The sequence below is a fragment of the Spermophilus citellus genome (assembly GCF_964194105.1).
Source record: "Spermophilus citellus genome assembly, chromosome: 2".
NCBI classification, from domain to species: domain Eukaryota; kingdom Metazoa; phylum Chordata; class Mammalia; order Rodentia; family Sciuridae; genus Spermophilus; species Spermophilus citellus.
In genome coordinates this window covers 250249215-250260496 of record NC_138183.1, presented here as the reverse complement: position 1 = coordinate 250260496, position 11282 = coordinate 250249215, and the positions used below count along the sequence as shown (strand labels likewise).

The window sequence follows — 11282 nt, the reverse complement described above, 5'->3', positions numbered from 1 at the left end:
GTAAAGGGGCGGAGCTAGAATGGTGATGAGCGGTACAAATATTAGAGGACCGCGCGGTCGCTCAGTAGTGACGTGGCACGAAGCAGGCGGTGAGGACGTGCGCGCCCTCGCTTCTTCCTCTTTCTCGACTCCATCTTCACGGTAGCGGCACCTCGGGCCGCGGCTCAGGTAAGACTTAGGCGAGGGCTTGGTAGCAGGCCGGCCGCGGGGTCTGAAGACACCGGGAAATCAAGGGGCAGGGGCTTCTCTATGACGGCCCGGGCTCGAGTCCCTGCCTGAGCTTCTTCGCAGGCCCGGTCTCCCCCACGTTGACACGCCGCGCCTGTCTCAGTCCCGACGCGTTCGTCCTGCTCGGTTTCCCATTCCCTGACTCCCTTGTTCCTGGGACGCTTTTCCTCTTCTCACACGAGCCTTTCATTTCAGTCGCCGACATGCAGCTCTTTGTCCGCGCCCAAGAGCTACACACCCTCGAAGTAACCGGCCAGGAGACGGTCGCCCAGATCAAGGTAAGTCTGCGTGGAGCTGCTTGCACTCTACCCGTCCTCTGGTTCTCTTGTCCCTCGTACCCGCGGGAATGCACACGATTCTTGCTTCTCCTGCAGGCTCATGTAGCCTCACTGGAGGGCATCGCCCCGGAAGACCAAGTCGTGCTCCTGGCAGGCGCGCCGCTGGAGGATGAGGCTACTCTGGGCCAGTGTGGAGTGGAGGCCTTGACCACTTTGGAAGTAGCCGGCCGCATGCTTGGAGGTAAGTGGGGGAGGAGGGCTTTTTGAACTGCCTTAAATGAGTGGGTGTAGGGTACATAGTCTTGGCAGCTCGGTATCGTTTCTCTGGCAAGACACTGAAGTGTTTTCCACGATCTTCAGTCCAGCTAAATTTTTCCCGTTCACCTCTAAATGAACTCCAAGAGGTGTGAGAGAAGGAGCCAGACAGCAGTTCTTCTGGCAGACCTTTGTCTGGCTTCAGTTTCCCCACTAAAATCAAGGTGTCAGACCAGATCCCCAAGATGCTCTTCAAGTCTTATTGAAAGTCCAGAGCCAGAAAATGTTATTACAGGTCAAAACTCTGACTTTGTTTCACTCCAGTTAAGGCCAAACTTGTCTCAACCTGCTGCTGTTCTCCCTTCTCACCACAGGTAAAGTCCATGGTTCTCTGGCCCGCGCTGGAAAAGTAAGAGGTCAAACTCCCAAGGTGAGTGAGAAAATTTGTGGTGTTTGGACTTTGTCTTACTGTCACAGCTAATCCAAGACCCTTGATGTTCCTGTTTGTCTTGTCCCTTCCTGGAGAAGAGCCTGAGGGAAGAGTGCCAGGCTTGTAAGAGGTCAGCCAGGTTCTGATCAGCCCTTTTTCCCAGGTGGCCAAACAGGAGAAGAAGAAGAAGAAGACAGGCCGTGCCAAGCGGCGGATGCAGTACAACCGGCGCTTTGTCAATGTTGTGCCCACTTTTGGCAAGAAGAAAGGCCCCAATGCCAACTCCTAAGTCCTATGTAATCTTTGTTTTCTCTAATAAAGCCACTTCGTCCAGACAGCTCATTGTTTCATTTTAATTTGCAGGATGTTAGGAAAAGGTATGGTTTTCAGGGGTGGTCATTTGTCCTCCAGAGGTTGGAGGCAGTAAGGGCAGAAGTCTATAATCTGGAAGGAAGAAATGGTAAACTACAGGACAGACACAGATGACCGTCCTTAAGATAAAGAGTTGGGAAATTACCCATTCTGAATAATTTACATCTTCTAGCTAGAGAAGGTAGCAGGAATCATGATGAGGTATTTTTTATGGAGGCAGCAAAGGGCAGTATGGAAGGGGTTTGGGTAGAAGATAAAGTCAGGAAATGCCAATCTAGTCTTTCTTTGAACTTAGAACTAGCTGTGGCCTTACTAAAGTCCAGGACACAAGAAACCTGCTGTGCCTCAGTACTAGAAATCAGCAAAGTATTGCTTGATTACATTGGCACCATGGTGATGGGTGACCTTGTTTACTTCTAATTGTTGATTTAATTATGATTTAATTATGCTATGATTAGATAAAATGTTCCCAAACAGTTCTTCTAGAGTTGATTTAAGGATCTCTCCTAGCAACTAAGGCTTCCAGCATATCTGAGACCCACTCATCATTCATCTGTTTTTGAACCTGCTGGTTCTTAATATAATATACCATGGGGGAAAGCCCTTGGGTTTAGACTGCTGAACTTGGAGTTTTGGGGTTTTTTTCTTTTTCCCTCTTCAAGTACTGTTTGACAGATCTTGAACTACTTATTTTTTTTTTTTAAGAGTTGTAGATAGACAGCATTCTTTTATGTTTACTATTTATGTGGTCCTGAGGATCGAACCCAGTACCTCATACATGCTAGGCAACTGCTCGACCACTGAACTACAGCCCCAGCCCTTGAATTACTTATCTAGTCTCTGCATCATTTGAGAGTTGCTGTGAAGGTGAAAGGATATAAAATGCTTACATAGCCCCTGGCTTATTGTAGGTATATAGGCTGTGTAAAGAACAGCCAAGGGGCTGGGGATATGGTTCAAGTGGTAGCGCACTCACCTGACACGCGTGTGGCCCGGGTTCAATCCTCAGCACCACATACAAAGGTGTTATGTCCGCCGAAAACTAAAAAATAAATATTAAAATTCTCTCGATTAAAAAAAAATATTATGTATGGTGATTTAAAAAAAAAAAACTGGGAATGTAGGTCAGTGGTAGGGAGTTTGGGATAATATGCTCAAGGCCCTGGGTTTGATCCCCAGCACTGGGGAAAAAAAAAAGTCCCTAACTTTTTAAAAATATTATATTTTTAGGTGTGGATGGATACAACATAATGCCTTTATTTTTATGTGGTGCTGAGGGCCGAACCCGGGTCCTGCCCGTGCTAGGAGAGCACTCTACCACTGAGCCACAATCCCAGCCCCTGACTTTCTATTTATCAGTTTTTTGTTGTTGTTGTTTGTTTTTTTTATGGTTGGTAGAGGATTGAATCCAAGTTCTCAAGTCCTTGCCCTTGAATGACATTCGTCCCCAGCCCACAGTTGAAATTTTTTGTGTGGGGAAATATGAGGAAACTCATTACAAGTGTTAATAGCCTCATAGAAAGACTGCTGCAATGTGGGTGTTGTGTGGGGGAAGTTGTGGATAGACATACTTAGGAGCATCCCTAAGGAAGACCACTGAGGAGAAGATGTGAGTCCTGAAATAACCAATCAAGTGTTAAGCTGGGGAGAGTTCCAGCCAAGAGGCTTCCAAGGGTAGAAGCAGAAGTGATGTCTAATGAGTGCAGCAGATTCTGCAGGACCTTGTTAGCCACGGGAAAGAACTCCTTTATTTTATCCACACTGCATTAATCCATGAATGGATCAATCCATTAAGGTAGAACCTTGGACTTAACCACTTCTAAATGGTTTTGCCTCTTAATGCCTCACAAAAGGGATTACATTTAAACATGTTTGTTTTTGTTTTTTGTGGAGTTTTTTTGTTTTGGTTTTGTTTGCTTTGGTACAAGGGAGTAAATCCAGGTGCAGTTAACCGCAGAGTCACATCCCCAGCTGTTTTTTATATTTTATTTAGAGACAGGGTCTTGCTAAATTGCTTAGGGCCTTGCTAAATTGGTGAAACTAACTTTGAACTCACAATCCTCCAGCCTCAGTCTCCCAAACCGCTGGGATTATGGTTGTGGCCCACAGTGCCCGTCTCAACATGAGTTTTGATTCACACCATAGCTGGGGTTGAGTCTAAAAGCAACAGAGGGTCATGAAGATGATTTAAGCAAGGGACTGATGTAATCTGATTTGTGATCTAAATTCTTGTGGGTTTTTCACTTTTCAGTGCTGGAAATCAAACCAGGCCTTGACTAGTCAAGGCAAATGCTCTACCACTGAGCTATATCCCCAGCCCTATAATCTATTTCTCAGGCTTTTTTTTTTTTTCTGGAGGAAGTTAGGAAAACAGTTAAGGCACTGTTTTCTGATGAGGAGGCAGGTAGCTTAGACCATCAGTGGTGGTCCATCCAAGTCTCCAAGTCTTTGTAGGGAGATAAATGATACATATCAAGATAGATGTAAGATATTTCAGAGGCAGAAGTGACAGGATGTGGGAATGAATGTGAGAGTGACCAAAGAACCAGGATACATTTCATAGGTACCATAGATCAAGACCTCATCTTTCAGCCAGATGTGGTGGTACATATCTGTAATCCCAGCAACTGAAAAGGTTAAGGCAGGAGAATGACAAGTTTGAGGCCAGCCTCAGCAACTTGAGACTCTGTTCTCAAAATTTAAAAATGTGTGTGGTGCAGGAGCGGTGTGCTGGGGATGCAATTCAGTGGTTAAGTGCCCCTGAGTTCATTCCTCAGTATGTAAAACAAAAACAAACAAAAACACCTCATTGTTGTTGTTTGTGGTTCATCATCTCTGTTACACCAGAAGATAAGTTTAGGACAGGAATCTCATCTCTTTGATCCTCATTCTGTTCTTGGTCCTCAATATGGAGTCTGCATTTAACAGAATTAGGTGAATGAAGATTTTATGTGTATAAAAATATTGTGAGTATGTGTTTGTGTATATAAACATAATATACATAGTGAACTACATACCCAGCCCTTATTGTTTATTTTGGGTCCTGCTAAATTGTCCAGGCTGGTCCCTAACTTGCTATCATCCTGCCTCAGCCTCTCAAGCAGTTGGGATTACAGGCCTCACAGTGCCTGACTACTATTGGATATTTAATCAGAAAGTATTTAATGAAGGAAGAAGCAGGTTTAGGTTAGGAATTGAACAGAAGCTCAGATATTTGTTAAACATTGCCTTCTTTTAAAGCAATGCCCCCAACACCCAGGTCTAGGCCTTTCTTCCACTCTAACTGCCCCTTAAATTGTCTATGTCCCCTAGCAAAATGTCTGTTCCTCCAGTATAGAGAGGAATCTTATCTCCCACAGAACTGGCACGATTAGTGGCCCAAAGTAGGTGCTTAGTATAGATGATTTCTGCCCCCAGCTTTGTATTTTTTATTTTTTAATTTTTAGTTGTCAATGGACCTTTATTTATTTTATTGTGGCGCTCTACCACTGAGCCACAACTCCAGCCCATGCCGCCAGCTCTTATAGAAGAGTTGTTTTTCACTTTTAGGAAATTTGTGGGGCGGGGATGGGGCAGGGTTTGCTCAACCACTAGGGGGCGAGCGAGGACCAGCGTAGTGCTCGCCTGCGCATTTTTCTGATCTTGTGCGTCATCGCCGTAGTGGGCGGGGCTCGTAAGTTGCGTTAGGTTTCTGCGCCTGCCCAAAGTGCTACTTGAGAGAAGGGAGAGGCTTGGCTTATGATGGTGGGCGGAAATTGCCGAGAAGCCTCCGAGCTTTGCCGAACCGAAAGCTCCCTTGGCCTGGCAAAGAGGCGGAAGTAACTGAAGATGCGCCGGAAGTGGCTGCGCTTGGGTGCTCGCGTTCGCTGTTAGCTAGCTGCTCTAGTTGCCATGGAGCCGGCCGGGCTGTGCGGTTTCTGCCCAGGCGGGGAGGCCCAGCCAGCGCGCTACACCTGTCCACGCTGTAATGTGCCCTACTGTTCGCTGCGCTGCTATCGGGCGCATGGTGCCTGCGCCGAAGACTTCTACCGTGACCAGGTGCTGAGAGAGCTCCGCGGCCGCAGCGCCTCGCCTAGCCGCCTAGCATGTGCTCTACGCCGGCTGCGCCAGCAACGCGAGACAGAGGACGACCCCGAGGAGGCAGGCCTGAGCACTGGCCCGGCACCCGGCGGCCTTTCCAGACTCTGGGAAGAGTTGGCACCCGCAGAGAAGGCGGCCTTCGAGCGGTTGCTGAGCCGCGGCGAGGCCGGGAAGCTGCTGCCTCCGTGGCGGCCATGGTGGTGGGACCATGGGGCCGGGCCGCGGCTTCTGGAGGAGTTAGATGGTGTCTCCAGCAGTGAACCTGTGGAGCTAGAACCCGCCCCCGCGGAGCCAGTTCCTGGAGACGCCCCCAGGGCCTGCAGGCCCACAGTGCCCACCCACATCCCTGCGCTGGCCAGCCTCAGTCGCTGCCCACCCTCGCCGCTCGTGCGCTTCCAGCTCCCCAACGTGCTGTTCGCCTATGCGCACACTCTAGCCCTTTATCATGGCGGGGACGAAGAGCTGCTCTCCGACTTCTGTGCCACGCTGCTGGGCGTTTCTGGAGCCCTGGGCGCCCAGCAAGTCTTTGCTTCTGCGGAGGAAGCCCTGCTGGCTGCAGCCAGCGTGCTAGAAACCAGCGAGCACCCACCAGGGCCCCTGGGTACACGGGGTGCTATGCAAGAAGCCGCCCGCATCCTGCTGGGTGAGGGTCCCGCCAACCAGAAAGGCTACACGCTGGCTGCATTGGGGCATCTAGTGCAGACTCTGGGCAGGGCCAGGAAACAGGCTGTGGCTAGAGAAGAGCGAGATCGCCTCTACAGGGCCCGGAAGAAGTGCCAATTTCTGCTGGCCTGGACCAATGAAAATGAGGCTGTCCTAACACCATTGGCTTTAGACTGCACCAGGGCCCACCAAGCCCACACGGTGGCAGCAGAGGAGGTGGCAGCCCTCACTGGGGAGCTAGAGCGCCTTTGGGGAGGCCCTGTGCCACCTGCACCGAGGACTCTCATTGAGGAGCTCCCTGGCTGATCTGGGGACCCTTGTTATTAATAAAGCTGTGCCTGGTCTGCCCAAATGTGGACAGTGCCCATTTCTGAGTGACAGCTGTTATCCTATCTAGCCCAGACTTGTGTTCACAAACTGCCTCTCAGCTTCCTCCTAGTCAGAGCTCACCAAACTCGGGTATAAACACACTTGTCCCAGAATGGGAGCAAAACACCAAGGGTTCCAGACATTTATACAACGGGAGAAAAATGTCTCCATTTGGGGGCACCGGCTTCATCTTGTTCCAAATGACCTTTTCTCAGAGGCTGGTCATCCCTTCCTGGGTGAGCTCAGGGCCCGGTTGTGTCCAGATTCCTATCATGGTGGTCTGGTGGCCAGTGAAGCTGCTTCAGTAGATGTAGGGCAAGATGCGGTAAGGTACCCGCCGACAGTACTCGTGCCAAGCCCGGCCGTACTTCTGCAGGCACTGCTGCTCATCCCGGGCCTCCCGGTGCACCAACAGTGCAGTGAAGTAGAGGATGTAGAAGTAGGGTAGCAGGTGGGACACCCCTGTACAGAAGTGCTCTGTGACCACTCAGACAGCAGTTCACAGAGATTTCCATGCCTAGTGGCTCACAGAGCATCAAGGCTCAGCAGGGAAAGGCAACCCAACCTGGCAATGGGGTTTGCCCCAGCCACACACCACACACTGGGTCCATCCCTAGTAGCTGACCATAGGTATCCTGTGATCACCATGCTATTGCTCATATCCACCCAGGGCACTCACCACAAGGCAAGGACCAGGCCAGAGCCATGATGAGGTCTCCGAGATAGTTGGGATGACGGACCATACCCCACCATCCAGATACCAGCAGCTGCCGCCCGGTGGCAGTAGGAATGGTCTCAAGGCCTGGGAAATACAGAGAGTGAGGTAGAGAATCCCAGAAAGTCGTGCTCCACCTCATCTATGGCCCCCAAGAGACTCAACTTACCAGACACACTGGGATCTGAAGGATTCTTTCGGAAAGTGTTTTTCTGGGAATTGGCCCCACGGAATATGTAGTAACCAATAGCTGGGGGAGAGTATGAGCAGATAGTCAAGGTTGAGGGCCGTGGTCTTCTGCCTGATTTTTAGTATCTACTGGCATGTCTATAGCTGACTGCCTGGATATCCAGAACCCAGCCCCAGCTTTAGACAATCACCCGAGCTTCGCACCTACCTACTGAATACTGAACCAAGTGTGAATGAAAGAAAGAGGGAAGGGAAATGATGGGCCCAGCTTGCTGCCCTTCCTGACTGACCATTGATGAGACAGATGACTGCAGCCATGGGCAACCCCAGGGGTTGTGGGTGGTACAACAGGAACTGGGCCTGCAGGCTGTAGGTGAAGGGTACCCAGGCCAGGTCCCCAAAGGCCAGCATGAAGCCAAATCCATCATGTGTGATGTCCATGGTGGTGAGGACAGCCTCCTATAGGGACAGGACCCAGGTACACTGTCTTAGTCCTATGTCCACAGGGACTCTCCCCAGCCTCCCCTGCCCAGTGCAGCCTCACCTCATGCCAGAGGGCATCACCCACATACAGTAGCTGGAAACCATTGACCAGCCACATGGCAAGTGAAGGACTCCCCCGCTGCTCTGCCTCCTGCACCAGCAGGGCCAGGTTGATGAAGACCTGGGGATAGTGGGGGACAAGGCCATTGCCTCCACGCAAGTGGCAGCACCTGGGTGGGGAAGTGCCAGCCTCTCCCCTTTTTTCACCTGTCATTGTCAGTCACTCTTTAGCCCCTTGTTAAGTGGATCCAGGCCCTGTGCTCAGGTAGACAGACTGACTATGGCTCCAGAGTTCAAACTCCAGCTTTTGAATCTGAGCTTTGCCACTTGGGCAGGTTGTTACCTTTCCCAAAGCGCACTTTCCCACCACCATGTGGGGAATAGAGATAGGGACCTGACTCGGGTGCTGTGTGAGGACTTGACATAATATGTGCAGTACTAGCAGTTAGCTAGGATCCAGTCCATGCTGAGCACCCTCATTTGGGCAGAGCTGAGCTAAGTGCTAGCATTAAGCTTACCTTTCTCATTCTCACAATAATCTTGGGAAAAGGTTTTAATTTGATCCAATTTCACAAGTAAGCAAATAGCCTTAGAGGCTGAAGTGTCTGTGAGCAGGACCTGCTCCAGATCCACAGGGGCCAGGTCGGTGGTGCATGCCTGTAGTCTTACTACTTAGAAGGCAGATGCAGGAGGATCTTTGGTTTGACACCACCCTGGGCTGACACCACCACAGTCAGACCTCCCATCTCAAAAAATAAAAGATTGGGGGGAAATAAAACAGATCCATGGTGAACACATCACACTCCTGCCCTCGGGGTGAGGTCACTTCTAAGTTTACATGAGGGACCTTTCCCAAGAGTTCCTTTGGTACTCTTGGCCAACGTCCAGCATGGGTGATCATAACTCTAGGACAGAGATGGAATGTTGTCAAGGCCAACAGTGACGGACAGGTAGGCTGCTAAACCCAGTGATCAGTTCTAGATTCTGTACTGCCTTGACCATCAAAAACATGTGATCATCACTGTCCTCAAAATAGATTTTGCACTTGATTGCTAACTGCATGAGCTCTCTTAACTCTTCCTGCTTGGTTTTCTTTCATAATTTGTGTGTGTGTGTGTGTGTGTGTGTGTGTGTGTGGTGTGTTTGTATGTTGTGATGCTGGGGATGGAATCCAGGGTGTGGCAGGTGCTAGGCAATGCCCCACTACTGCACTACACCAGTTCACTATATATATTTTACTGGTTTGGGTCTCTCTTTCCCACAAGGATGAAGGCTTTATGTTTTCTCTCCTGTGACTTTCTCTCTCTCTTGTCTTCCAGCAGTAGAGCAATGTTGAGAACACAATAGATCAACAGGGAGAAGGGAATGACAATGATTTTTGTTCTGCACTGTTGGGGCCCTGCCTTCCCCTGGCCTGAGGCCAGCCCCATAAAGCCCAGCATACCCAGCCGATGAGACCGGGTCGCAGTTCACAGAAATACTTGAAGTCAAAGGAACAAATGCGAGGGTTGAGCTCCCGTCCCAGGAAAAAGTCGTAGATGAGATTGCCTAGAGAATAACAGAGAGTGAAAGTGCAAACAAGTGTCCCCATCTGCCGCATTTCCACCCCACTGGGACCCCTCTCACCTGAGTTTCCCCCAGGTGCCAGGGCTGAGGCAGGGGCCACCTGAGCCTTCATATAGAGAAGGAAGCTGAAGATGAAGGTGGTGATGGTGGCTGCAAATGCCAAGGGCAGAAGCATTTCCGGGAGCGCACCCAGGGGCAGCCCAACGGACACCCCCAGCCCCACCAATAGGGCTGTCAGCACCAGGGCCTGGAAGCCTGAATCACAACAGAGTAAGTCCTGGGGCTGGGCATGGCCACTGCCCCTCCCAACATACACATGCACCAAAGCAAGGTCAGGGAGGTCACAGACCCTGCTTAAGCCATTAGGCTACCACCTTAGCCTTCAGAGAGCCCCCTCAGCTACTGCCCTGGTGCATAGAATAGCTGCAAATGAAGTAAAGGAGCGGGGATAAGGGGTGTGGGGAGACTCCCTGGAGTCTCCTTGGCATAAGAGAGGAACATATGGGAGCTTGGGGTCGGGAGCTAATCTCCATGGACCTTCTGGCTAGATATTGAACCCCACTCCCACCAAGTCCAGTGCAAGGGCCAGTCCTCCAGGCACCATTAATGGGGTAGCACAGACGACTCTTGTCCTTCAATTCTTGCCCCTCGGCCACCTGCGGGTACAGGGCAATCTGATAAGGGTTGTGGGGCCTTCTTGCCCTCCTTCCTCCCGCCTCCCCGAAGCATTGGAACAGAGCTCACACCTTGCGCGCCGGCAGCAGGTAGAGCGCCGCCTGCAGGCCGAGCCAGGTGAGTAACAGCAGCAGCGCTCGCGGGCTCCACAGCACCTCCAGCCCTGGCAGGTACGGAGGTGGGCCTAGTAGGCGCGCCGGGCCTGAGCGGGCCACCAGTAGCAGGTGGAACATGGTGGCGGGTAGCAGCAGCAGCAGCGCCGCAGCGCCTAGGGAGGGGGCCACAACTTCGGATGTCCGCTCTCCATCTCTCCAGAACCCACAGGCTACCACCGTCGTCTCCGAGTCCGATTGTCAGTCCCCGAGCTCCCGCTGCCTCTGGACTCCTTTCCCTAGAGGACCCTCCTCCCCCAAATCTCAGTTCTCCACAAATCCCCAGCGCCCAGCCCCCAGAAGTGCCCCTCCTGGCTCTCCCTCTGGAGACATTTTCCCTGCCAACTCCTTCCCTTTTTTCTCTGGGTACCCCCAAAACTGCCACCCTCAGATCCTGCCTCATCCTGTTCCTAGTTCACCCCTCCAGCCCAGCCCCGCTCAGCCTCATTACCCAGGGGCCCCCCGAATTCCAGTGGGGCTCGGGGGCCCTGAAGAGAAGCCATGGTTTCCGCTCTACCCAGGGGTGGGGGCTCACAAAAGTCGGTCAAGGAAACGCAGCCCGCCCTGTCCCCCAGGAGAAAGGCTTGGCCACCAGGAGGTTGCGACCCGCTGCACCTGCCTCCACACAAAGCTGGGGCTGCGGCAGCCCTAGTCCCGAGATCTTTAAGTGGACACGCCCCCTGCTCATCATGGGCCCAGAACATCAGCCAATTGGCGCTCGGGGGCGGATCCTGCGCTGCCGAAGCCTCAACACCCAAACCCCACCC

The 11282-nt window shown here is 51.5% G+C and overlaps 3 protein-coding genes across 6 annotated transcripts; 2 read left to right on the top strand and 1 right to left on the bottom strand.

Annotated features, from left to right (window-relative positions):
- Positions 1–20: 20 nt before the first annotated feature.
- FAU (FAU ubiquitin like and ribosomal protein S30 fusion) lies at positions 21–1528 on the top strand. The gene is made up of 5 exons (XM_081280573.1): positions 21–168; positions 424–506; positions 603–747; positions 1136–1191; positions 1355–1528. Exons 2-5 carry the CDS (start codon positions 432–434, stop codon positions 1478–1480), a joined length of 402 nt encoding a protein of 133 aa, XP_081136699.1. The 5' UTR covers positions 21–168; positions 424–431; the 3' UTR covers positions 1481–1528.
- Positions 1529–5441: 3913 nt separating this feature from the next.
- ZNHIT2 (zinc finger HIT-type containing 2) lies at positions 5442–6681 on the top strand. Its single transcript, XM_081281038.1, has one exon. It carries the CDS (start codon positions 5455–5457, stop codon positions 6610–6612), a length of 1158 nt encoding a protein of 385 aa, XP_081137164.1. The 5' UTR covers positions 5442–5454; the 3' UTR covers positions 6613–6681.
- A 117-nt stretch (positions 6682–6798) lies between these two features.
- Positions 6799–11226, bottom strand: TM7SF2 (transmembrane 7 superfamily member 2). Of its 4 annotated transcripts, none has more exons than XM_081281034.1 (10): positions 10967–11226; positions 10435–10631; positions 10257–10344; positions 9749–9943; positions 9567–9670; positions 8124–8243; positions 7870–8038; positions 7560–7640; positions 7355–7477; positions 6799–7137 (listed from the first exon to the last, which is right to left on the bottom strand). In XM_081281034.1, the coding sequence occupies exons 1-10, from the start codon at positions 11217–11219 to the stop codon at positions 6977–6979; spliced, it is 1491 nt and encodes a 496-aa protein (XP_081137160.1). In that variant the 5' UTR covers positions 11220–11226; the 3' UTR covers positions 6799–6976. The 4 variants fall into 4 exon arrangements, with proteins under 4 accessions (XP_081137160.1, XP_081137161.1, XP_081137163.1 ...); XM_081281035.1 differs by having other exon boundaries at positions 10290–10344; XM_081281037.1 differs by lacking the exon at positions 9749–9943.
- Positions 11227–11282: the final 56 nt, after the last annotated feature.

Coding starts and splice junctions, on each gene's coding strand:
- FAU (XM_081280573.1), top strand. CDS start 432: ATGCAGCTCTTTGTCCGCGCCCAAGAGCTACACACCCTCGAAGTAACC. Junction 507..602: donor AGACGGTCGCCCAGATCAAG/GTAAGTCTGCGT, acceptor CTTCTCCTGCAG/GCTCATGTAGCCTCACTGGA. Junction 748..1,135: donor AGCCGGCCGCATGCTTGGAG/GTAAGTGGGGGA, acceptor TTCTCACCACAG/GTAAAGTCCATGGTTCTCTG.
- ZNHIT2 (XM_081281038.1), top strand. CDS start 5,455: ATGGAGCCGGCCGGGCTGTGCGGTTTCTGCCCAGGCGGGGAGGCCCAG.
- TM7SF2 (XM_081281034.1), bottom strand. CDS start 11,219: ATGTTCTGGGCCCATGATGAGCAGGGGGCGTGTCCACTTAAAGATCTC. Junction 7,478..7,559: donor TTCAGATCCCAGTGTGTCTG/GTAAGTTGAGTC, acceptor TGTATTTCCCAG/GCCTTGAGACCATTCCTACT. Junction 7,138..7,354: donor GGCCTGGTCCTTGCCTTGTG/GTGAGTGCCCTG, acceptor ACTTCTGTACAG/GGGTGTCCCACCTGCTACCC.